General features: G+C 43.7%; 1 protein-coding gene across 1 annotated transcript in view; it reads right to left on the bottom strand.

Moving 5' to 3' along the window:
* Positions 1-361: 361 nt before the first annotated feature.
* Positions 362-27,115, bottom strand: part of Lrp8 (LDL receptor related protein 8) — a 77,158-nt gene continuing 50,404 nt past the window's right edge. The window contains exons 7-20 of the mRNA XM_076862719.2: positions 26,014-26,052; positions 24,696-24,815; positions 24,497-24,622; positions 21,413-21,587; positions 19,790-20,017; positions 18,181-18,299; positions 17,843-17,982; positions 16,277-16,418; positions 15,192-15,344; positions 13,815-14,036; positions 11,674-11,742; positions 3,925-4,097; positions 2,770-2,946; positions 362-476 (exon numbers count right to left, since the gene is read on the bottom strand). Of these exons, the coding sequence (XP_076718834.2) occupies positions 438-476; positions 2,770-2,946; positions 3,925-4,097; positions 11,674-11,742; positions 13,815-14,036; positions 15,192-15,344; positions 16,277-16,418; positions 17,843-17,982; positions 18,181-18,299; positions 19,790-20,017; positions 21,413-21,587; positions 24,497-24,622; positions 24,696-24,815; positions 26,014-26,052 (1,922 nt within the window). The 3' untranslated portion in view covers positions 362-437. The remainder of the gene's footprint in view (positions 477-2,769; positions 2,947-3,924; positions 4,098-11,673; positions 11,743-13,814; positions 14,037-15,191; positions 15,345-16,276; positions 16,419-17,842; positions 17,983-18,180; positions 18,300-19,789; positions 20,018-21,412; positions 21,588-24,496; positions 24,623-24,695; positions 24,816-26,013; positions 26,053-27,115) is intronic.

Raw genomic sequence — 27,115 nt, 5'->3', positions numbered from 1 at the left:
TAGCCACAAAGCATTATCATTGTATTTACAAAAAAACAAAACCCCCAAACCCAAAAAATCCCCCCAAATCAAACATCCTCTGTAAATATAGTATTTAAATGATGAGTAAGGTACTGTACCATCGGCCCCTGTTTGGTTATGTACAGCAGGTTAGTCACTCAGCAGTAGCCATTCCATGAATTCCTCATGGGTAGTGCAACGAGTTAAAAAGTGTATAAAACATTATACATATAAAAACTCTCACATCCTTTGGATGTTTGCAGTTCATCATAACTTTGTGGTTACCTTTCTGCAACATAAATTAAAAAAAAAGTTACACATCCACACACTCACTCACACAGACCATATGTAGAAACCCATTCATCCAGTCATACACCATCCAGAGAGAGTAGTGCATGGGACCGAGCTCCATGAGGCACGAAGGGGTGGTCCCATCCTCAGGGCAGTCCATCATCTTCAAGGCTTAATGCCACTCGCTGGGGAGATAGACCAAAGAAATCATCATTAGATCCATAAGAGTTACTATTTATTATCTGTAAAGTACCAGTCATATTATTACTTTATGGGTATTAGCTCACATAATCTTCAAACTATGCTGAGACAAGATTTATCATATTTTGCAGTTGAGAAAACAGACTCCATGAGCTTATGTACTGTTTGATCTGGATCACGTAGCAAGTGGCTGAACTAAGTTTGACACCAGGTCTGAGTAAGTCCAAAGATATCGCTATTTTCATCATTCTATTCTGTCTCTGTAAAGCAGGGTGGCAGATCTAAACTTTCTTCCCTTCCACGATTCAATGTTGGGTCAACTTAAGTGGATCAGATCTGTAAAACATTAAATCCTTGACTTTTAGTGACTTGTCTCCAGAATGCTAATCACAATTAGTTTGTAACATGCTGCACCCTCCCAACTGATTAAACAGAATTGGAAGGAAGTGCAAGTCATTAAATTCAGTCCCTGTCTTCCTTATCCCTGCTTTCCAGTCACAGGATATAGACTCCCCTCTGCCACAAATGCTAACCACTAGATGGTGAGCCCACTAACCCTTAAGCCAGTAACCCCTTGTGGACAGTGGATTTAAATTCTTTCCTATACTGATGTGAAAGTTGTGTCTTTATATCTTATGAGATTCCCTGATTCTATGTCTTAGACTCAAAAACTGAGTTCTACACAGGACAGTCCTGGTAGAACTCTGGTTCTGCCACTTCCTGGCTATGATCTTGGACAAGTTATTCACTTTCTATGAGTCTCCAGTTTTTTCTTTGAAATTTATAGATAATGTGTGAATTCCTTCCCTTTATTCTGTTTTTGTCTCTAGGATACACATCTAGCTTTCCACAACTGGTCCTGATATAATCATGTTTGTTTTTCTTCCATTCCTCCTTTGGACAGACCCTAGTTTCATTTTCTCTTAGCTATGTGAGTTTAAGCTGGCCACTTGACTTTTCTGGGACTTTATCTGTCAAATGGAAATAACAGGACCTACCTTATAGGGCTGATGTGGAACCAAATGAAATAATAAATGCATAGTGTTTGATATAGGACTTCATACACATGGGACCTGGAGAATTCTAGATCAGCCTAACCAGTGTAAGTATCTTCCGTCTCTGAACATTCTACATATGATAAAAAGCAATTCCACTGCCTTTCAAGTCATCTTTGGCTTATTTGAGGTTTTCTGTGAATGCCATGCTCCACTAACAGACCTTTGAGACCATCTTATTCTAGTCCTGCCACCCTCCCACTCTAGTCAAGACAGATCTCTAGGGCCAAGACAGGTCCCCATAGTGATGGCAGAACTACCTGAAAAAGGGACAGGGAGAAGACAGGTTGAGAATACTGATTTACAGAGTTTTTTCTTTTTTGATTGTAAGAGCTTTAAAGTTATTTACCCCATGATAAAATTGAAAGAGCATGGGCCTTTATGTAAATAAAGACTGGAGTTTGAATCCTGGTTCTGCCACTTCCTGGCTATGATCTTAGGCAATTTATTCAATTTCTATAGTCTCCAGTTTTCTCATCTGCAAAATGGGGCTAATAATATCAACTCTATAACATAATTTTAAAGATTAAAAAAGAAAATGTGAAACACTGAAAACAGTGTCTGACACATAGTAGGTGCTCACTAAATCCAATTTCCTCATTCTGTTAACTCTGTTTCTCTGTAACTGGCAGACTTGGGCATTAGACTTCTCAGGAGTAACTCCTCCTAAGTCATTTCCTTTTCTGGAAATAATGCCACATGCAGAGTGCTTTGTAATTTACAAAGTGCTATCTTGTTTAAACTTTCTAATTTCAGGAGGGTTATTCTTGTTTTACAAATAAAAGTAAGTAGAGAGAAGTGACTAAGATCATGGGGCTACAGAATGGTGGAACTGGGAGACATCTTTTTACCGAAAGCTCAATGCTTCTGGCACTGTGCTCCTTTTGATCTTTAAAAATTGTTAAGCAACTGTTTGCTCGGACTGGCCGAGGTTAAGGATCCTCAAGGCCATCTGCTCACCCTTCTCATTTGTTCAACTTCCTTTCTCATGTCTCCCCTTTATGAACAGTTTGCTTCAGATAAAGTTCTGTTTACTCCATACTCAGTCATGTTCTGCACATGCCATTTCCTTGGTCTGCCACTAACCCAGGTTTCCTCTTTGCCCCACCCAGCTTACAGTTTGCAGCCTTCCAAGACCAGAAAGCCTTCTAGATTGGCTGCACCTTCCTAGGTTCAGGCCCTCACTCACCAGTCCCTCAGGCTCAGAGTGGCACTGCCCTACCTTGCACTTGACGACAGGCAGCTCGGAAAGAGGGTTCTTCGGGAGTTGGTGCAGCTGTGACCTTGGTTCCCCCGGCAAGACAAAAAGCTCCTTGAGGGCAGGGGCTGGGTCTTCCAGTTCTCTGGTCTCCCCAAGACAGGGCTCTGCCCACAGTGGGCGATCAAAGCTGCTGATTGCCTGACAGGGGGATGTACTGGATGACCTCTGAGGTCACACTCAGCCCCCTGACTCTGCTGTACAACAATGATACCTGCTCTAACCACTTTGTGGTTTTTGCTTCCCCAACAAGTCATGCTCTCTTGTGCCTTTAAGCCTTTGCACATGCTCTCTCTAGAATGCCATTTCCCTCCTTCTCTACCTGGAAAATTGCTATTCATCTTTCAAAGATAGAGTTCATCTGTTACCTTCTCTGAGGCATTCCTTTCCCAATTCCCCAGACAGAATAAAGAGCTCCCTCATTGATGTTTCCATAGCATTTGTTCAATAAATACTTGTTGAAAGCCAGCTATGCTATGCTAGGCACCAGGAAAACAAATTAATCATGTCAGATCCTGCCCTCAAGGATCTCACACTCTAGAGGGGACCACTAAGTAAAAGACAAATGGACTGTAGTGTGACAGGTGCTGGGATGGAGAGAGACCCATGTGACCATGGGAGAACAAAGCAAGCCAAGGAAAGCTTCCTAGAATAAAGAACTCCTAAGCTTCCACCATGGCACGCAGCACACAGTTGTACGAAGGTACGTTAGCATCTCTAACTCTCCCAGCAGCTCCTTAGGAGCAACTGCATTTCTTAATTACTTTTGAACACTCAATGTCTAATGTGGTGCTTGGCATATAACTGGCATACAGTGTTGTTGAAATGAATACATTCATATTAAATGGCCACAGTTGCCCTTCTATCCCAAACATGCTGAAAACTCCTCAGCAGAAAGAAAGGCCTCCTGCTTCTTTACTACCAGGAAGAGACTCTAGGTACAAGGTGGTCCTGCTACCCGCTACCCTAACAACCTACCTCAGGATATCTGTATTCCCCAGTGCTTGGTACATGGTGGGTTCTTGATAAATGTTAAGGAAGGAGAAAGGAAGGAAGGTGTGGGGAAAAGGAAGGAAGGGAGGATGGAAGGAAGAAACTCGCCCAGCAAGGAATACTTACTGCAGGATAGACATGGCCAATCTGAGCAGTCCTCCCTATATGGAGCTCGTCTTCATCTTCTTCTTCTGTTGTTTTCCTGTACACTGGGTTGTCAAAATTCATGCTCTTGGTATTCTTCCGCTTCCAGTTTCTCCAGATCAGGTAGCCACTCATGCATAACAGAGCTATTACCGCTAGAGGAAGGGACACATTATACTGGACATCCAGGAGGCTCCGGCTCATGGCCCAGACCTCAGTGCAGATCCTGCCACCTCTTCAACTTCACTGCCCCTTGCCTTTTGGGCACTGTTTCTGCCCTTTGGAAGCCCTTCTCTCGTCTCTTCTTTCCTCCATTAGCTACTCATCCTTCAAAATCCATCTCAAATGACAAATCTTTCCCATTTGCTGTAGACAGAGTCCATTGTTCCTTCATGTATGCTCCCAGACCATAGTATCTTACTTTACTGGAACTGTCCTCCCAGCTCAACTGAGCCTTGGTGGGCAGAGACTGTCTTACTTATCTCTCCATGTGCAGTGCCCAGCACTGAAGAGGTGCTCAGTTGACATGTGCTAAACAAAGGAGTCAATTTTTCCCCCTTTGCCCTATTGCTGCTGCTTCCTGGAATCTCTTAAGAAAATCACCCTTTCTACAAATTAGAGAGTGGAGAGTGGGATGAAGCTATGGCTCCACCAAAGAGGGGCAAGACTAGAAGGGGATACAGAGGGCAACACAGGCTTTTCAGTTAGAATAAATGAATTTATTAATGAGTAAAGAAGGCTGTTGAGAGCCACAGCCGAAGGGGCCCCAGCAAACTTCCAGCTGCCAGCTGATGATTGGCTCACAGCGGCCCCAGCAATCTTCAGCTGCCAGCTGATTGGCTCCTCTGCGGTGATGCTCATTTGGCTGTTTCCCCGCCCTTTCAGACCATGGAGTTGCTCATTGGGGGACTTTTTTTTGGCTCTGCCCACACGATCCAGCCAATCGCCTCAAGAGCAGGAGGAGTGGGGGGGTTTGAGAGGCTTGTGGGAAGCCGGTGGTGGCAGCTGGGCTCTGAGGGAATTCCTGAAGAGCTCGTGTGGTGTGGCGTGTGTGTTCTAAAAATAAAGTTCGTTTCTGCTTGATAAGTGGCTCCTGAATTGTGCCCAGCCAGACTGTGGCATTTGGTGGCCCGCAAGGGGATTAGTCACCACTCCTAGGCCTCGAAGTGTTTGAGTGGCTTGTTGTAACGGCCAATGTTTTGGCCATTCTTGATGAGAGATGATGCTAAGGTCTGCACCTGTATCCAGTAGCCCATTAAATTCATGTCCTTGAATATTTAGTTTTAGCATGGGGCGAGAATCTAAATTTAAAGAAAGCAAAGCCCAATCTACACCTGTGGAGCCTAATCCCCTGGAACTTCTTTCTACAGTATGACTGGAAAATTTATCATGTAGGCTGGGTATTATTAGTAACTGTGCTATTCTATCTCCTGGTGAAATTACTGATATACCCTTTGGAGAACTGGCTATAATTTTTATTTCACCTTTATAATCGGGATCAATTACCCCAGGACTTATCATAAGTCCTTTTAGAGTAGAAGAACTGCATCCCAATAATAAGCCTACTGTTCCTTTGGGAAGAGGTCCTTTTACCCCAGTGGGAATGATTTGAACTCCCATCTCTGGAGTTAGTACTGTTCTGGCGGAGGTGCAGATGTCCAATCCTGCGCTTCCTCTGGTTTGTCTAGTGAGGAATCTAATGGACAATGTGTCCTGGGCACTACCCTGATGGGGTTGCTGGGTTCCTCCAGTGCCCCGTATATTTGTGGTCTTGGGCCCTGGAGCATTGGGCCCCCCTGTCCATTTTTTGGCAATGGAGCCCAATGCCTTTCTCCACGATATTGTGGATAGACACCTGGTCCTTGTACGTTTTTTGATAATGGAGTATCCTCTATGGTGGTTTGAGAACGGCATTCATTAGTCCAATGTCTCTCTCTATGGCATCGTGGGCAAATACCTGGTATTCTACTCCTTTGATACCTAGTTTTGTTAAACCCTCCTCCTATGGGGCAATTCCTTTTAAAATGTCCTGTTTGTTCACAATTGTAGCATGTTTTTGGCCTGGCATCTAAAACCTGTTGTACTGTAGCTGCCAAGACTTGCCCTTGTTCATTAATGTCTCTACATAATTTAATATATGTGTTTAAATCTTCATGTTTCCATGGTCTAATGACTTCTCTGCACCAACGATTCGCTTGCTCATAAGCCAGTTGTTTTATTAATGGCATTGCTTGTTCTGTATTCCCAAAAACTCTGGTAGCTGTTTGAATAAGCCTATCTACAAATTCAGCAGAAGGTTCATTAGCTCCTTGTATTACCTTAGATAATTGACCTTGTAAACCTCCATGTCCTTGTAAAGTCTTCCATGCCCTAACCGCATCTGCAGCAATTTGTGAGTATATGGCAGGATCATATGCAATTTGTTGCTGCTGATCCTCATAAGGTCCCTTTCCTAACAACATATCTAAATTTCTCTGAGGATAACCAGCTGCTGCATTTCGCCTAGCCGTTTCCTTGCAAAATTCCTCATTGGCAACCTTCCATAACAGGTATTGTCCTTCATTTAGCACAGCTTTACACATACTAGCCCAATCTGCTGGTGTCATGTTCAAGTTGGTAATGGATTCGACCATGCTTACAGTGAAGGGTGCTTGAGGACCATAGGTTGTTAAAGCCTCTTTTAGCTGCTTCACTGTTTTGAAATCTAAAGCATGGTGAATTCGCTGCCCTCCTGCCTGCTCAAATACAGGGCATGTTAATATTTGAGGTCCTGTCTCAGGATCCTATCTATCAACTCCGGGGGTTGGGGGCCTCCCAGCATATGGAGGTGGCGCTGTTGGTTGGACACTTACGCCCTCTGGTGATAGAAAGGTGTTAGTAGCAGTCTCCTGTTGTAACTTTTCCCCTGATGGCTTTTTCTGCTCTAAACTTTCCTCCTCTGTCTGACTAGCTTGAGAGACCTTCTCTTTTACTTGAATCTTTTCCTCTGTCTGACTAGCTCGAGAGACCTTCTCTTTTACTTAAATTTTTTCCTCTGACTAGCTCGAGAGAACTTCTCTTTTACTTGAATCAATATGTCTTCTCCTTCCTCTATCATTGTCTGAACTGATGGCTTTGGACTAAGCAAACAAGATACAAACATCCACAATGGCAATGTGCCAACTGGCAGAGTCCCTGGGCTTTTCTTTTCTATTCTTTTTAAATCTTCACCATGATGGTTCCATTGTGATATATGTAACAACTCCTCCTTAAAAAGCCATGGGCTACATTTTTGTATTGTATCAATGTATGCCCTGACTGTTTTTGATTTTACTGAGATGCCTCCTTCCTCTAACAATTTACTTAACACTCTTTCTGTTTGTTTTTTACTATTTTCTGATCCCATATTTCTACTATAATACAACCCAACAAGATGACGCCAAAAAAACTGAAACAGAATGAAACAAAAGTGGAACAACAAAAAATCATTATAATAGCCTTTCTATCCTCCTGAAATGTCCATCCGTCCTTTCTCCCTATCTGTTCCTCAGATGCAAATAGTTTTTCCTCAGATGTGAGCGGTTTTTCTTCCGTCTTACACATCTCCAGGGACAGGCAACTTAAAACAAAAGCGAAATAAAACAAAAGAAGAATCTTAAAATGGCTACCCATCCTCTCGCCCTGCCCTCAGGGGCGAGCAGTTTACCTTATCATTTACCCTCAGTCATTCCCCGTACAGGCAACCAAATGCCGCAGTCTGGCTGGGCACAATTCACGAGCCACTTATCAAGCAGAAACAAACTTTATTTTTAGAACACACACACCACACCACAGGAGCTCTTCAGGAATTCCCTCAGAGCCCAGCTGCCACCATTGGCTTCCCACAAGCCTCTCAACCCCACCTCCTGCTCTTGAGGCTGATTGGCTGGGTCGTGTGGGCAGAGCCAAAAAAAGTTCCCCAATGAGCAGCTCCGTGGTCTGAAAGGGCGGGGGAACAGCCAAATGAGCATCACCGCAGAGGAGCCAATCAGCTGGCAGCTAGAAGATTGCTGAGGCCGCTGTGAGCCAATCATCAGCTGGCAGCTGGAAGTTTGCTGGGGCCGCTGTGAGCCAATCATCAGCTGGCAGCTGGAAGTTTCCTGGGGCCCCTTCGGCTGTGGCTCTCAACAGAAGGCAGCACTTTTTAACAGAGCTGGTTAAAAATGGCAAGCAGCTTCATAAGGTAGTAGGTAATCTCTGCAAGTACTCTAGTGGAGGCTAGATGATCATTATTTAGGATATCTGATGCTTTTATATCATGCTGTTATTGATGGGTTTCTGTTTAAATAAGATGATAATCATTGATACCCACTAAAAATAGGGACAAAGTAAGGATAGTCATTATCACTGCCACTATTTAATGTCCTTGAGAGATCTAGCTGTACAGTAAACCAGATAATAAATTGGAAATTGAAGGGAATAAATACAAGAAAGGAAGAAACCAGACTGCTGTTACTAACAAATATTTGTATGTTTAGAAAGTCCTAGAGAGGCAAGTGAAAAACTATTAGAAATAATTTTAGTTTGTCAAGAATCAATATAAAGGTAGGCCTGGTAGCGCATGCCTATTATCCCAGTACTTTAGGAAACTGAGGCAGGAGGATCACAAGTTCAAAGTCAGCCTCAACAACTTAGCGAGGACCTAAGCAACTTAGGGAGGCCCTGTCTCAAAATAAAAATAAAACACTAGGGATATTGCTCAGTGGTTAAGCACGCTGGGTTCAATCCCTGGTACCAAAAAAAGAAGAAGAAGAAGAAAAAAGGAACCAACACAAAAAATCAATAGCTTCCTTTTTAGTCAGCAATAACCAATTAGAAAATGTAATGAAAAAAGAACACATTCATAATAGCCCAACGAAATCTATAAAATCCTGGAATAACATAATAAAAAATGTGCAAGTCTTATGTGATTTTTAAATTATTCTAAAGGGCATTAAAAAAAGACTGAAATAAGTAAAGATGTGATATTTCTGGATAGGAAACTTCAATATTGTAAAATGTAAATTCTTCCCACTTAAATTTATATATCCAAAATGATTTCAATAAAAATCCATCATAATTTTTATAGAATCGACATGATTAAAGTTCATCTAGAAGAGAAACTGAACAAAAATATCCAAGAAAATGCTGTGAGCATAACATATCACAGAATGCTATGAGTATATAGGAATAGAAATACAATTTGTAAAGTAGAATAAACAGCCCAAAAATATGGGTGTGTGAGAAAGATGGCAATTCAAGTCAAAAGGAAAGGATAGACCAATAATGGTTTTGGAGAAACTAGGTAGATTTGTAGGGAAAAAAAAAAAATAATCTCTCCCTTATACCACATACTCTAAATTCCAAATGGAAAATCTAAGTACTAAAAACAGCTTAAAGTATAAGAAGAAAATATTGGGAGATATTTTAATAAAATTCAGAGTAAGGGAGGCCTTCCTAAGCAAGACACAAAGCTCAGAAATCATAAAAGATTAACAGATCCCGATACTTATAAATTTTAATTTATGCATGGCAAAAAATACCATAAACATATATAAAAATTAAGTAGCAGATTGGGAGAAAATATTCATCACATAATTAAAAAGGTTTTAATATTCATCCTGTATAAATATTTCTTTCTTTTTTTTGTACTGGGGATTGAACTCAGGGGCATTCAACCACTGAGTCACATCCCCAGCCCTATTTTGTATTTTATTTAGAGACAGGGTCTCATTGAGTTGCTTGGTGCCTCGCTTTTGCTGAGGCTGGCTTTGAACTTGCGATCCTCCTGCCTCAGCTGTGGAGCTGCTGGGATTCCAGCTGTATAAATATTTCTACAAATACAAAAAAATGAATAGAAAAATAAGAATGTGAATAGGAAATTTAAGGATGAAATGTAAATAATGGCCAATAAGCTTATGAAAAGATATTCTCTCAGGAAAATAATACTTATCTTTCGCCTCTTGGATTAGCAGAAATTTAAAATTTATTGATTATATTAGGGTGGGTTATATCAATGAAACAGCATGCATGTCTTTCTCTATAGAACATAGGCTGACGGGAATGGGATTGATTTGTTTTTCACTCACTCCACTCAAAATAAGGCTGGAATAATAGTCTCTAATATCATCTTATTCTGGTTAGCCCTTTCAAGGTCAATTCAAATGCTCTATTCTCTGGAGTTATCTTTTCTTCCACTGTTCCTCCCCAGAATTATCATGCTGCTATTATATCAAGTCATTATTATATCATGCCTCTATCTAATCTGTCATGCCTCTGTTATGTATTAATATCTACCTTATATGATTATGTTAACTGATTAAAGACTGAAATCTTAGTCTTTATTTTTTTCTTCTCTGCATTCTTGATATAGCATTCACAAAGGGGAGAAGTTTTTTAACACATTCATTAATTAACTCACTACCATACTGAGGATTCTCAGGATCAAAGAACAATGTCCCTATCCTGGAGGTATTCATGGGCATGTAAAGGAGAAAAAAACTATGAATGGACAATCACAGTTCAAAGATACTGTGAAGAGAGGAAGCTGGCATGAGACACATGTACGAACATCGGGGTAGGGGAATGATTTAACTCCATGGTTCTGTGTGAGGTCATAATCAATATTTTTTTTTTTTTAAGAAACAACTAAAAAAGATTTTATTTGATTAAATAAAGAAAGCTTTAAAATTCATTAAAATTATCAATCCACATAGTCTTTTTGGATAATAAAACTATCAATCTGTACAGTCTCTTTAGATACCAATATTATTCTTCCATAATCAATATTATACTCTGGCTGTATTGAATTCCATCTAGTTCAGCCTCTCCATTCCTATCCCAAACCATTTCCCATTCCTGGCTTTGCTCATGCTGTCTTCATGCTTTCATTGCTCTTGATTTTTCTTCACTTGTCTGACTCAGCTATAAATGTATCTCATGTATATGTGATGCTGAGGATGGAACCCAGTGCCCCACACATGTGAGGCCAGCGTTCCGCCACTGAGTCACAATCCCAGCCCCATCATCATGTATCATTTCACTAGGAAACTTTCCCTGCCCTCTTTCTTCCTCTCTCTCCCAGGATGAGTTAAATACTTCCTCAACACTTTCACTAAACTCAGTGCATAGCTTAGTCTTAGGACTTACCATGTCATAATGAACTTATCTATGTTATGTGTCTTTTCAATAAGACTTAACTTGTGTAGGACAGGACCAAATCTTATTCATCTTTAGTCACCTTTCCTCCCCTTAATCACAATTTGGCATGTAGTAGCTCCTTCATAAATGTTTGTTGAAAACCAGAAAGAAAGCAAAACAGTATGACCTATTCAAGGGATGGCAAATATCCCTACTCATTTGTTCAACATATATTTAATTTAATTTTCTATCATGTGCCAGACTTTGCTAGGAGCTAGGGAGAGTAGTAAGCAAGAGAGACACCAGCCCTGTCCTCAGGGAGCATTCAGTTGGGTTTCATGTGGTGGGAGTGCAGAGTATGAATGAGAGGGGGTGGGACATGCAAACTGGATCATCACTTAGGGCCAGGTCCTAAAGAGCCTTATATGCCAGGCTAAGGAATAAAATCAGGCTCAGGAGGTGACAGGAAGGCTGCTGGGGCAGAATGAGTCAACGAGGCAAGTCAGTGTGACATGTTATCCTCCCTCTAGTGCCTTTTCCCAAGAGCTGGGCAGGGTCTCTCTTTTCTCTCCAGTAACAAGGGGCCACACTCACCTATGGGCGCAATAATCCCAATGACAGCAGCAGTAACTGTTGAGCCCATCTTGCTGCCTTCATTCCCATCTGCAAAATACAAACATTGGCAGAATAATGCTCCATTAGAGTGAGTCCAAGCCTTTACTGGCCTTAAGCAGTAAGAACTACCCAACTGCTTCTCATCCTCACTTTAAATGATGATTGGCTAATGCTTAATAGTACAGTATTCCTAAATGCTATCCAACTCCTGTGAGGCAAACAGGACAGAAGGTGTATCTCCATTTCACAGAGGGAGAAATTATGTCTTAACAGATAAGTGGCTGAGCTAGGACTTGAACTCAGAACTGGTGACTCAAGCCCCACACCCTTCAGATAGCATCACAGGCTGGGGAGTATGCAAGGCAGGGTGAGCACTTAGATTTTTATGTTGCTGAATGACTGGATCAATTGCATTTTTCAGCCACTGTTTATTGCATTGTCTATGGTACTGATGGTCTGTCCATCCATCTGTATTAATAGTTTATTTTTCTTAAGTAATTAATGGGGCATAATAATGTAATGGAATCAAGAGCCCAGGTTCCTGCGTCAGAATTTGGGGCTCATGTCCCATTTTACTACTCATTACTTGTGTGACCTTGAGCAAGTTTATATAAATATAAATACAGATATAGATTATATGTCTGTGTCTATCTATCTATCTATCTATCTATCTATCTATCTATATAAATGAAAATAAACACTATCATGTTATATTTTTTTACCTTTAAAAATGGAGGTAACATTATTATTTTCCTCTTAGGGAAATTGTAAAGATTAAATGAGATTATTCATATAAAATATTAGCACAGTGCCTGATACAGCCTTGCCTGGTTCAAAGAGGGCACTGCATGGGGTATGGATTGTTGTGAGACCTACATCTAAAAATATAGGCAAATACACATTCTAAACTGGAAAATACTTGGAAAATGTCCTATATTTTCTAAAAAGTATGCTGTGTCATCCCTTCTCACTCTCACAAATATCTTCATTATAGTATATTTACAGTACTTTGTAGCTTAAAAGCGTTTTTCCTTTGGATCCTCTTAACAGCCCTATGGGGCATGAAGAGGAGCTGTTATCCACATTTGCTCTGAGTGAGGAGATGACTGTTCCCTGGCAATGGCCCATCCTTTCAGTGTATCTGTTTTTCTGATTCACCTCAAGTCAATCTAACTATTGAAGGGAGAAGAGGGCTTGCATTGCTTACAAAACTAACTGTGGAAGTGCTGCCGTCCTCTCACTCTGGGGCCACAGCAAACACTGAGAGTGAAATTAAACCTATTGCTTGACAAGGCCCATGGGGAGGTCAGAGGCTCTGCCCCCAGATGAGAGGAACTGGAATTGATGTGTTCCACTTGCCTCTCCAAACTTCAGGTGAGTTCTCAACTCTAAAAATTCAGCTTCTGCTGGCAAAACAGGCCTAATCAGAAAGGTGTCACCAGGCTGCTTGGTTTCTGGGCCATCCATGAATAGAAAAAAATGTTAAAACATAGTTTATCCTTTTAAATGAACTCCCCCTGGCAGGTAACTCAATTAAAAAGGTATTTGCTCATTAATGAGATAAAATAGTTCGCAGTGACAATTACTGTTCCCAGTGATTTAATAAGTGGCGAACTTAATTATTTTCAGCCCAGGGTATGGGAACAGGAATGAGTAGACCATAGCTAAGGATGTTAACATTTGGGCAGCTCACTGAGGATGCTGGGAACTGAGATTAGAGCTTTCCAACCCTGAGGGACACCCTTCCTACACATGTCAATAACTCATAAAGCGCAAATATACATCCAGGCAGCAGAGGCTATTTATGTGCTTCCATTTATCCTGCCTCCTTTGTCTCTTTTGGCAAACTTGGGAAGCAGGCAGGGAGTGTGTTGTTTTTATTTTCTCTTTGTAGGGAAAGAAAATGAGGCTGAGAGATAGGATATAGCTTCCCTACAGATCCCCTATAAGTTAGGGGCATCTACGACTCCTAAATCACAGTTGGCATTCTCTTTCCCTCTGCTTCTTCCTCAGAGATATGCAGCATTCAACTCTGGTCTGATCTCTCTTCCCACACATTCCCATCCTGCTTCCACAGGACCCTCCCATGTCATGAAAGAATACAGAGCTCATTTCCTTACAATGCTGGGAGTGGTTGCTGGTTGCAGGGCTTGGGGTAGATGGGCTGATGCTGGGAGCCCTGGGGACACTAACTGAGCTTGGGAAGGGAGCTGCCAGGCTTGGTGTGTCTGTGCTGTGATGGTAGGTGGGGCTGTGGATGGTGGTCCCAGGTGCTCTTGTGGTGGCAGCTACTGTCCTCGTCGTAGTAGAGGCTAACGTCGTAGTTGAGGTAGATTGAGGTGCTGGAGGAAAAAGACCATGGAGGTCACTTGGACAGAGCATTTTGTTGCTTTAGTGCCTAAGTTATTGTCTTGATGAATTACACGTAGAAACTTATTCTCATGGCTTAGTTCAAATGCCACTCTGGTGAGACCCTGCCTCATCCCTCTGAATAGGCCACGATCTTCTCTTGATTCAAAAGATGAGTCATTAAACCATGCTATAGAATTAAGTGTGGGAAAGACCACTGTAAAAGACTAGAGGGAAGGGAAATCAAAAATCTAGAAGCATTTTACTGTGGTATTGTAATATCATTAGGTTTAAATTCTTATTCCACTTTAAACAATGGAACCTGGAAATCATATATGGTACAGGAAACCTGTGCTCATATAAAAGGTCTTGGCTTTACATCAAAATTGGGAAATAAACATAATTTATGTTGTTCAAGTATTATATGATGATTAGTCCTAGTCATATCACAAAAGGGCTTCTAATGTAGTTCTAGGTAAGAAATAGGCAAACACATAACCATCCATTTAGTATATAAATAGTAACTAAAGCCATGGAGATAAAGGGTTCTTAACTTGAGGTTTTCAGGGAGTTCCAGAAACCACCTACAAATTGAATTTAAAATATTTTGTGGCCAGGTATGATGGTACATGCCTGTAATTCCAACTACTTGGAAGGCTGTGGCAGGAGGATCATAAGTTCAAGGTCAGCCTCATCAACTTAGTGAGACCCTATCTCAAAATAAAAATAAAATGTCTAAGAATGTAGATCAGTGGTAGAGTTCTTGCCTAGCATGTGTGAGGCCGTGGGCTCAATACCAATACCACCACCACACACACACACACACACACAACACAAACACACACACACACACACAAACACACAAAACACACACACACACATACACATATACATACTGTAACAACTGAGATTTATATTATTATTATTATTATTATTATTAATGTATATGTGCATTTTTTTTTCTTGGGAGAAGAGGAAACCTTGACAGGCCTCTGGGGACATGCACATTCAAGGAAGGTGGAAAAAAAGGAGTGTGCAAAGGCAACAAGTAGCCAAAAAAGATGGAGGAAAACTAGGAGCATACTATGTCCCAGAAGTCAAGGGGGAGATTTCTGCCAGAGGCCACCCCTCCTGGAAGCTCTGCTTACCTCGATAACACCTCTTCATGTCTGGGCCCAGCCACATCGTGTCAGGACAGGCACATGTGTACTTGGGAGAATGGCTGGAGATTTGAGGAGCAGGAAGGCACAGGTACTCACAGCCTCCATTAGGCTGGGCACTCAGCTCACAGGCATCTGCAGCTAATGGCAGAGAGAGAGAGAGAGAGAATTAGGGCACAAATAGGACATGCTGTCTTCCCACCTCCCATTGATGAGGCTCCTCCCTCTTAGCTTACTCAAAAAGCTTTCCCTACTTAATTGCCCCCATCCAAGGTCTTGTACATGCTAGGTAAGCACTCTACCAACTGAGCTACATCCCTAGCACCCCCTACAATTTTATTGAGCACCTTCCAATTCTATACCTCGTGCTTTATTTCTATTCTCATTTGATTCTTACAATTCTGAGAGATGGGTGTTATGTTAGATTCCAAAAACTCATGACCCCACCCCCATACCCCATGACATATGCCATATCTCTTAAATTTCTAGATCTAGAATCAGGCACCAATCCTATCTCTTTACCCTCTTTCGCTTCCCCATCTACACCCTGACAGCCAACACTTCAGTTACAGTTAGAATTAGTACATCCTAGTAATAGGGAACAAGACAACCTAGAGGAATGATCCTGGATTCTATATCCAGCCAACAGTGACTTACTGTACAGACCTATGACACATAAGTTTATACTACTGCAAAATGGGTACAAATAGCAAATAAGAAGTAATGTGTCACAGCAGAAGAAATTCTGGAATCAGACCTGAATTTAGATTTTAGTTCTACTACCTGCTAACATTAATTTATCTCTCTAAACCTCAGTTTCCTCAGCTGTTAAAGGAGAATAACAATATGTACCCTTTGTAGGATCAGAAAAAATAAGAAATTTATATATTTATTTATACCCAGCCTTATTTCGCAAAAAGCTTGAGGCAAAATAAGACAAAATATGTGATGTTAAAGCACTCTATCAACAAGAGACAGTTGTTATGCTGAACCGTGATATAAATGTGAACATGGTCTGTTTCATGGCAGGAGAGGACCAGGGGACCAAGGACCAGAGACCAGGGAAGGCTCACCTCTTGGCTGCTTCAGTTCATGGAAGATGACAATATCATGTGGGTTGTTGAGGTTCTCAGCCAAGATGGAGATTTCTAAGCCATTGAGCCGATTTGCACTGAAAATGGCTTCGTTCTCCAGGTCTGTCCAGAATACCTTGTCCTGTAAAGGCACAGATATGGAGGGTAGGAGGCCTATAGACTAAGCTCATGAACTCAGTCTGAGGGCTTGGACCCAAATTATAGTCATAAGAATTGCCCTGATATTTCCCCTGAGCTATCCTATCCACAGATTCTCAGAGGACTGAGGATTAGCTTATGATCTATGATGTCAGCTCTCCTGGTTCCCTTCTCTCTTTGAGGATTACTTGGTGATTCTGTTCTTTGACCTGAAGGCCACAAACTAACTCACTAATGCTAAGCTGGGCCTGATTCCTGGGCCAGTAGAAACCCAAGGTTAGATCTCTATAGTTATTACTATCACTGGAGTCAGGGACCAAGACTGCAGAGGATACATGAGCTACTGAGGACTATCTGCTGCTGGGCTTCCTACAGCCTCTGATACACATCTAATACACATAAGTCCATGTGGTTAGTCCATTCAAGCCTACATGTGCATCTGCAGGCAATCCACAGTTACTGTGGTATAATCATGCATCCTTATCCACAGATCCAGACACACACCTAAATGTTCCCCTATACACATAAAGGCATATTTGTACCTAAATAAACTTGTCTAAATACTGGTGGACATATTTACATCAATAATATGATACAAGCACCAGTGCATACAGGAATGGATATTTTTACTCTGATGTACTATACATACACATGCACATACACATACTTTACACATAACACAAATATGCTCGAGCACACATATATGTGTCCAAACACACCTGCCTTTTGAAGCAGGGGCTGAACTTAGAGGTGGAGCTTTGCCCACAATTCCAGAGCAATGCTGAGTGAAGCAGCTCCAAGAAAATATTATCAAAGCCCACCATAGACTACTGTCTCCTCATTTTTTTTAGCAGAGTTAGTCTCAGGGAAGAGACTGATGTGTAAGATCTTGGTAGATTCTGTCTTCCTTGTTCCCCAGGAGGAAAGATTGTTGGGGTAAGGGCAGAGAAGGGCCCTGACTCCTCACCTTCCGGGGAGCTTCTTGAGGACTGGGATAGTGTCTGATTTATTTCTATGACCCCAAGTTCTGGTAAAGGTCAATAGAAGTATGTTGAATTGCATGTCATCTCTCCGGCCATTTCCTACAGAAAATGACTCTAAGGAAACATATATTCATTCCATCTTCCCTTCCTCCCTTTTTTGGGTGCTGGATGCTGAGGTTGGAAGCATCCATATCTAGCAGTCACCTATAAGAAGTGCTCTGAGAGAGGCTTCTAGGAAGAGAGCACAGGAAAGACTACCAGGCCCTTGTATTCAGGCAGCTATCAATCTGCGTACAAACATGTCAGCTGGCTTCCCTGTTCCTTTGTTTCCATTTGGACAGGTCTCAGGGAGGCATCCTATTTGAACAGCATTCTCTAGGCTTCAGCTTCTTGGCAGGGTCATGCCTCCCTTCACAGGGCTCACCTCAAACACAGCTATCCCAAAGGGGTGGCTTAGGAAGTCAGGAGAGAAAATCAGCATCTTTCTGTTGCTTCCGCTGAAGTCAATGCTGGACAGCTGGTGCAGCTTGGAGTCCACCCAGTACAATCGCTGGTTCAGTAGATCTTGGGGAGGAAGAAGGGGAGGAGGGATCAGGGTTAAGACATTTGTACCTCCCCACTGCCTACATTCCCAGGCCTCAAACTGCACCCAGCCTAGGGCAACAACCATCAGGGAATGACTGGAACCATGAGGAGGACCTAGAAACAAGAGCCATGGAGTTCCAGACAGTCATCAGGATCAAGCACTAAAACAGGGCTCACCTAGGGTGATTCCGTTGGGCCATTCAATATTGTCTGATACCAATGTTTGCCGGTCCACACCATTGAGCCCAGACTTCTCAATCTTGGCCTGGAACCCCCAGTCAGACCAATACATGAACCTGAAATATAAAAGAACTCAATTTGGCTTCTTGTTAGGGATACGATTGGGGTGGGCTGATTCATTAAGGCTCAATGACCCACGGACTAGTTAAGGATTATACATTGTAGGAACTAGGAATACTTCTGAAATCCTTTGGAATCATGAAATATAGAATCAGCAGACACTTTAGCCTTCATCTAAGAACCTTGAGAAGCTTAGACTCCCTGATTCTACACAGTCTCAGCTGAATAGTCTTTGAGCCCATCTTTCCCATTTCTCGAAGCTCTAATCAGAGCCTTCGCGTGTCAGTGTGGGAAGAGTTCTGCAAACTTTTCTCTTTCTTGGTTCAGAAAGGAGAAAGTGGATGACCTTCTCAACTGGGTAGCCCTCCCTGCTTCTGAATCCTCAAGCCGACTAGGATTGGTAGCAGCTGACCATTGTAATTCCAAGATAGTGCATTAGACCTCACTCCTTTGTAAATAGTTCCTTTATTAAACTCTATTCCAATATCTTACTTTGAGTATGCAGTGCATTTCCTGCTAGGACCCTGACAAAGCCATAATGGAATAGGGCAAGTTTAGGGGACAGGATGTGGCAGGTGCTGCACCAGGTCTGCATGAGAACATGCAGTGAACAGGACTGAGGTGAGGGTTAATGAGGCCACTGAGTGTCTTACCAGAGTACCGTGCTGGGAGCACCTGACTCATGCTCAGTAAATGGCAGCTATTACTTCCCAAGGCCTCACAAACATGCTCATGTGGTCTGACTTGAAGAAGAGTATTTTCTCATTTGTTTAACAACTAAAGAAACAACAGAGGAAGAAGCTAGCAAGGCTTCACATGATACCTCTATTTAAAAGGTCCTATTCTGTTCAGTTCCTAACTTGTAAAATAGATACGGGCAGAGCAAGGCAGCCTAGTTGATGAGGAGTTCAGAGACTAGGCAGCTGAGGTGGGAATGGAGGTGGGTAGCCAAGAACAGAGCAGACCTAGTGACTTGGTCCTCAAATCTTGCTAGCTGTCCTGCAGACATGTTTCATTTAACTACTGAGGCCAATGGAGGAAGTTATACAGAGACAGATTTGGGATTATGAGGAAAAAACTGACTTTCCAGTGGGCAGAGCTGACCCACAATAAAATAGGTCCTATGGGAAGTAATGATCTCCTGCCCCCAGAAGTATGTGAGCAGCTGCCAGATGTCCATCAGCAGCAGGTTGAGGAAAGGCCTCTGCCCAGGAGCTTCTACCAGGCCATCTCCAGAACCCTGCTGTGCTCCGAGACATGCTAATTCTATAACACAGTGGAGTGGGGAGTTGGGGGAGAAACCTGGCAAACAATGTCCAAAGAACCCCTGGTCTGGGATTAATAGGATAAAGGCCCTCTGCATGGACTTTCTTCCCCATGGCCTGTGTCTGAGCCACCCAGAATCTTCTAGGCAGCTCTTATGACAGACATGTGAGGACTGAGCACCTACAGTCGTGGAATGGGAAGTTTAGGTGGGGACACTCACCCTCGCAAAGGGTCGACAGCAATGGCCCGGGGTTCACTGAGGTCACGGCTGAAGAGAGTGCATCTGCGGCCACCATCAACTGTGGCCACTGAGATGGTCTTATTGCCTGAGTCTGTCCAATAGATGTGCTTGTGGACCCAGTCCACTGCCAGGCCTTCTGGAGAGTATAGCTGCTCATCAATGAGGACCTCCTGCTCTGCTGGGTCACTGGCCTTGTCCATGTAGGCACTTAGGAGAAACCAGAGCTGGTATGAGCAGATATTCCACTCATGGGCCCATCTGGAGCTGCCTGTGCACCCTTTTTCTTCCCTTAGGATCATGACAGTGATTTTATAAGATTTTGGTTAATTTACATTCAAAATGTTCCCTGAGCCACCAGAATAGTTATAAAAGCATGAATCAGCACAGTCTCTAGTCTGGTGAGCTCAATTTAGTGGGGGACTGAAGCTTGTGGCTAGGTACAATGACCATGCCCTCTCTCTGGTTCCACAGTGTCTACTACCATCCATAATCCTGCCTGTCCAATCCCCAACAATTCTGGCTGTTCTTGGATGTCCTATGGACACCCTGAATTCAACATGTCCAAACCTGTTCATCCTCATTTCCAATCCTTTAGTCAAACAGACTGTCTAAACCCAACCCCAGATCCTCCTCCAATTATTCTCAGCTTAAAGAGCAGCATCAAAACCCCCAAGCCAGACACCTGAGACTCCCCAATTTAATTTTGACTCTTTCTCCTTTAGCCCCACATCCAGTCTCTTCATCAAATCCTCTTCTTCCAGTCGCAAATGTTGGTCATGCCCTGCTATAGCTTTATTTCTACATGTATGAATGTGAACACAAGCATGTCTGTGTGCTGGGGGGACATAGGAATCTAGTAGTCAGAGAAGAGCACTTGGGATACTTGCTTCCACCCATCCATCTACTCATCTATCCCATCATTCTTGCAACAGTGATTCAGGGTCAACCTAGTGTCTAGTCATCAACAGTCTTGCCAAGTGGATCTCAGAACAAAAAAGACATGACTTCCTAAGGAGGCTTGGACATACAGGGAGCAAACTAGCGCATCTGAAACCTAGAGTAAACCACCTTGAGTATGCAAGGGCCTCCTGAGTGCTGTCCACTGCTGTGGTCACAGTCAGAATGCTGGGGGTACTGCCATCCAGGAAGATTTCTCAGTTCCCAGATTGGGTAGAGGTTTCCTCTGTACTTTCCCTGCTTGATCGCCATAATGGATGTCACTGTATATGGGATTCTCCAGGCAGGAACCAGGTCTGAGTCATATTTGAGTCTCTGGAGTCTGACACACAGGTATGTGAGCTGCTGTGAAAGTCTTCAACAGAGCCAAGGGTTTCTTTTTGTTAAATAGCTCCTGCCTTGAACTTCTCGCTAGAGGTCAGACAAAGCCCAGGCACATGGGCTCAAGACTGCTCTCCCACCAGCGCTCCCAACCTAAGTGCCCCAGGGGGTGAATGAAATTCTGGTGCTGCCAGAATTCTATTCCCAAATGCAACTCTCCTGAGAAACCCTAGAGGCAGAGGCTACCCTTCCCCTCCTCCTCTGTCAGCTGTTCTTTACCCTCTCCCCTCCAAGCCTGGAGGGTGCATGAGACATGCCACTCACCTATAGATCTTGCGGTAGGAGAGGTCACACCAGTAGATGCGATTGGTTGCAACTTCCACATCTAGCGCCACAACATTCTTGAGCATGGGGATGAGTCGAGAGTAGTCCCGCTTCACCAGGTCTATCTTCCGCACCTCATGCCGGTTGGTAAAGATTAGGGACGGGCTCTTGCCAGCTGCCATGCAGGGAAGTGAGAGAGGCTCAATGTAAGAGACAGGAAGGGAGTCTGGAGAATAAGTCTCTGTCACTAGATTGCTGGGTAATGGCTCATTTTCTTGTAAAATAGGGGTGATGATCCCTACTCCACAAGTTTAGAGGAGCAGATGAAGTGAGTATAAAAAGCACAAGATGCAAAGTATCACATATAAAAGGAGTTTTTTCTTTTCATTAAATATAAACCCCCCCAAATCTTTTACAACTCCCCATTTCCTCCTTTGGCCTGCACCAAGGCCTTCTGAAGTATCCAGACTCATCAACCACCCCCCAACACTCCTTGATTCCAGCTACAGACTGACTGTCATAACCTAGCCAGGGCAGGGCTATGCTGCCTTGGACCTGTGCTCACATCCTCCTCTCCACCTAAAATGCATTTCTTCCCAGCAACTTTCACCCTTCTTTGCCTGAGACCCCATTGCCATAGTTCAAGAAGGGGCCATCTAATTAAGGAAGTGCCTTAGAAGTACGGCTCAGAATGGAGGACAGAAATCAGATCCTTGGGGAGGCTGCTGTGAGTTTTTCATGTTGTGAGTCTTTAGTTTATACAAAGTGTGTCTGGGGACATGACAAGAGATGAAGCTGCAGAGACTGACAAGCCATATGACAAAGGGTCCTGTGAGCTGGGTGAAGTTTGCTTTATCAGTGGCAGAGTGGGACATGTGTAATATCTAACACACATTATATACATGCAGCAGACATAATGCACAACTGCCCATGTATACACAAAACCCATTTTTAGAGTTAGGGTTAGATTTTAGGAAGATCATCACTGAACTAGACATTCCTGGCTACTCCAAATGGACAGACTCTCCCAGGCAGTTTTCATATGTACCTGGCTACTCTTGAGCACCAACACTGTCTGAGCGGCAGCTCTAAGAAATACCTGTCCCTGGAGCTGCCTGTGTCTTCTCCTTCTCATGTTTTCCAGTTGACACTTTTGCCAGCCACCTGGTCACTGAAACTGTGCATCTGAGCCAGGCTAATGTGTTCCCTGGGGGCAAGGTGGGACCAGCACAAAGCATGTAAGGTCTGGGGCTGGGTGTATGACCTGTGTTTAGTGATGAAGACTTTTACAAAGAGGGTCAGGGAAAAAGGGAGGCTATGATACAAATAAAGAGCCCATAAAATAGGGCTTTAAGTACAGGAAGGGGCAAGGAGGAAAGCTAGGCTCTAAGACCAGCTCTGCCACTGACAAACTGATTTTCCTCCCCAACTTGACCTCTCTGAAATTAGGAGCTGGGTTAGAGGGCATCTCAAGTTGTTTTTAATGAAGAATTATGACAGTAAGAGAGACAGTGTGTTTATGACTTGCATTTCTATGTAAATGTATTTTAGATATCCCTACATATATACATTGAATTTTATATATACATGAATAGTTGTTTATTGTCCCTACTATAGATAATGTGTCACATGTCCTATGTGGAGGTTAAAAACAGACTATGTGGTATACATGATGCGGGTGTTACATAGTGTATAGTGTAGATGTATATTTCTTGGATTTATGGGCTACATATTAAGCATCGTGGCTGTTGTGTTGTTTTAATCTCTATGTTATATGATGTATTTAAGTGTATGAACTCCAGACTAATGCTTCCAACTGTCTACTCATAGCCCTACTTGGACATTTAAATGGTTTCTTATACTCATCAAGTCCAAAACAGGCTAACATTCCTCCAAAACTGATTCTCTCACCATCTTTCCCAAGTCCAAAAATAGCGATCCTATATTTTTAGTTGCCTGGCCCAAAACTTTGGAGTCATCTTTCAATCCTTTTTCTCTCACTTCCCACATTCAATTTATAAGCAAATCCTGTTGGCTGGCCTTCAAAATATAACCACAGTCTATTCACTTCTCAATATTCCCCCTGCAACCACCCTGACCCTCTCTCTTTACTGAGATAACCTCTCCAGCGGTTTCCATTTCCTTGCTTGCCCTCTGCAGTCTGTTCTCCACACTGCAGCCAGACAGTCTGAATGGCACACTGCATTCTCCCTCTACTCAAGACCCTTCTGTCAGGAAATGCAGACAGCCCCTAATAATAGTCTAGAAGGCTTTTGGGTATCTGCCCTGAGTCACCTCACTGACTTCATCTCTTTCTAAAAGTTTCCTCAGTTCAACTACCCCGCCTTCCTCACTCTTCCTTCAACACGTCAGGCATGTTCCTGCCTTAGGGCTTTTGCATTTTTGATTCCTTCAACCTGAAATGTATTTTTGCAGGTAAGAGGTAGCTCACTCCTTCACTTCCCTTAGGTCTTTATTCAAATGTCACCTTCTTAATGAGGGCTGCCCTGATCATTCTATTTAAAACTAAAACCCACTACTCTCTAAACTTCCCCATCCCCATTTCCTACTTTACACTTCTCTTTAGCCCCTATCACCATCTGATAGACTATATTTTATCCTGATTTCTTGTCTGTCTTACCCATTAGAATGTAAGTATACAAGGGGAGATGAGGATTTGTATACTGCTGAATCCCCAGTTCAATATAAAGAATTGAATAAGGTGAATTAATTCAGTTGGCTAAATGATCAATGTGTAGGACTACACATGTCACGGTTTTTGTGTGGACTACACGTCACGGTTTTTGTGTGGGCTGCTCATGCTCTGCATGTGGTCCCAGGGTGCCTATATATTGTGTTGTGCAAGTATAGTCTCTGGGGGCCATATTGGGAGCTATTTGTAGTGTCCATATGGGTTATTGTATAGTATACTGTATATGTGATCTATTTCTACACTTTGAGCACAGTAAGTGCAACCTGCCTTCTATGTGTGGGTGCACGTGACTATAACCACTCTCACATATGTGAAGGCTTGCTGTTTCATGTAGCCCCATAGAACAGTGGATAGCCTTGGGGTGTCCATACCCACAGCCTTGCAGTTCTTGGTCAATGTGTCCATCTCATAGCCAGGGTGACACTCGCACTTAAAGTATCCCTTGTAATTCACACAGATCTGGCTGCAGGCATCTGGGTCCTCACACTCGTCAATGTCTGTGGGGAGGAGCAGAGGTCAGAACTGGTAGGAGGATCTGCCTCTCCTTGGGCAGATAGGAGGAGATCTCACCGCCACAGGTCTTCTGGTCCAGAAGTCGGAAGCCCGCTGGACAGGTACACTCAAAGCCAATCTTGAGGTCAGTGCAGATGTGGGAACAGCCTCCATTGTTTTGCAGACACTCGTTCAGCCCTAGGGAGGGATGCAGGCTCCTGAGAGTCCAAGAGCCCAGAAGGGATGGGAGCAAGGCAGGGGTGGGGGGCAGAGCCTCAGTGCAGCAGAACTCCCACAGAGCCAAGACGGCTGGAGACCTCGCTGAGCCTCAGCCCTCATTAACCAGGAGAGAACAGATTCAGAGAGAGCAGGTCCTTGGCCTTCCAGGCCAGGGGTCTGTCCACCTCCAGGCTGAAGGCAGTAGGCTTTCTCTGGTAGTCTGAGGTCTTTACTTTCACAATCATGTTTCCAATGATCCCTCTTTCCTCACCACCTCCAAGATGAAGGGGCCTGCATGTGGTAACATCCAACTTTGGGATACCCCAAGAGTGCCTTCTGAAATGCCCCCGCTCACACATCTCCAGCTTAGGGAGCCCACTTCCCTCCTGGGGAATAGCAATGCTCTTTATGAAGTTCTTCCTCATAGGATATGCCTCCTCCAGCTTGGCCCCCACTCCTAGTTCTGCTATATGGGCTTGGCCAGGGTGCAGGGGCTCCCTCAGAACTTCCTTAAAGTGCTTATTTCTCACTCCCTGCCATTTAGTTGCCTTTCTCTGGACATATTCCATCTGTTCACAACCCTGTCTGGGTAGGGGACAGAATCAGGAGTCTGAACAACATCCTTGCCCCTTACCAGGCTTGAGGCTATCTAAAACTCCTAGGTCAGGCCTTTTCCTACACGGACCTGTGGCTGAGTCAGTTCTCTCCTATATGAACCAATACAATGGACTTTTTTCCAGCTCCTCCACTGTCAGCACCTGTCCCTGTTCCTCCACCTAGTCAAAGGCCTGGTCCCAATATTACCAACTGCTTCAAGGGATGAAGGGATGCCAGGAGGTCATCTGGGTCTGCTTTCCCCATCCTCCACTCCCTCACCAACTTCTGGAAGGTCCTAGGGGAGGTCAGGGAGTCCAGGACCAAGGCTCACCAAGTTCTCACAGCATCTTCTGAACTTTAGAATCACAGAAGGTTAATTCTATAAGCCAAGGAAAGGTGCCACACCACCCCCTTTGCCCACCAGGCTCATGCACTGCCACTTCAGCCAAGTCAAGCAGAGTTGAGCTGAGCCAGCCATGGCCATGCATACAGCTGGTCTGAGCTGCCCACCCCAGGCCATGCACAGCTATGGGATCCCCCACCTCCAGCCTGAGCCATGCTTAAGGAATGTCCCCTTTACCCCTGGGCCTCCTCCTGTTTCCCTGGAATGTTGGTGCAACTGAAAGAACAAGACCATAGCAACCCCATGACTCATGGATCCAGGGGTGGCTCAGCCAGGTTCAGCCCTGGGAAGCCTCAGACTCATGAGGATGAACTGAGCCATGGTAGCTTTGGAGTAGTTGGGGCAGGGGTGAGGGTGGGGGTGGGGTCACCTTCAGGACTCATTCTATCACCCCAAATCTTTCCTGACCTTTTTGGTACCATATTATTCCCTGAGCGCCATCCATTCATTTCTTTCATTCACCTGCTACCTCATTCATGCATCCACTCGCTTCCTTCCTCTCCTTTCACAGGTAGCGGCATCTCTATGATTCTATTTACTGAGCATTTGATGGAGAGGCATGTAGGCTGGCTCTGAAAGGGGAAAGCTCACAGTGACTCTGGCTTCTAATGAAAAGAAACACAGTTCTCCAGGACTGATCTGGGTTGGGAGAAGAAAATGGATAGCAGGTCTGGATCCAAGTGTCACTGTCAACCCTTCCTTAGAAGGCCTGTTCCTCCTTAATTCTGCTAGCCTGGAGGTGATTCTACTGAGGAGTGGGAGAGGAAGGAAGGGGGTAGAATGGTCCAGAGGCCTGAGTAGCATTTGAAGCTTCCATGGGAGGAAGCAGTGATGTCACTTTCCCCAGCACGTGCACACACTTGCATGCACACATCTGCATGCACACACCTGCATGCACACACACACCAGCTTATGTACAGTGGCACACACAGACACACAGACTCCATCAACACATTCACACAGAAATCAGTACACACACAGAGATGTGTGAATGTAATTTTCCTGCCTTACTGAGATAAGACATGGATACAGACACTGGCCTCTCACCAGCCAGCACAGAGACAGGAAGAACACGCACAGATACAGACACATGCATACATACTTCTCTTTGGCGTGCCATGCAAAAGATGAGAAGAATTTAGCAGGTTAGTAGTCCCTGGCTACTGAAGATCTGGGTGTGGGGGGGAGATAGGCTCAGTTGCTCCTGCTTCCCTGTTCCCCTTTCCACAGGCTCCTTCTTCGGGGCCTTTTCTTGGCAAGGCCTGTGGGCGGTGGGAGG

This window comes from Callospermophilus lateralis, chromosome 7, assembly GCF_048772815.1.
Source record: "Callospermophilus lateralis isolate mCalLat2 chromosome 7, mCalLat2.hap1, whole genome shotgun sequence".
NCBI lineage: Eukaryota > Metazoa > Chordata > Mammalia > Rodentia > Sciuridae > Callospermophilus > Callospermophilus lateralis.
Note: the sequence above shows the minus strand (reverse complement) of the source record. Positions and strands in the feature narration are given on the sequence as shown.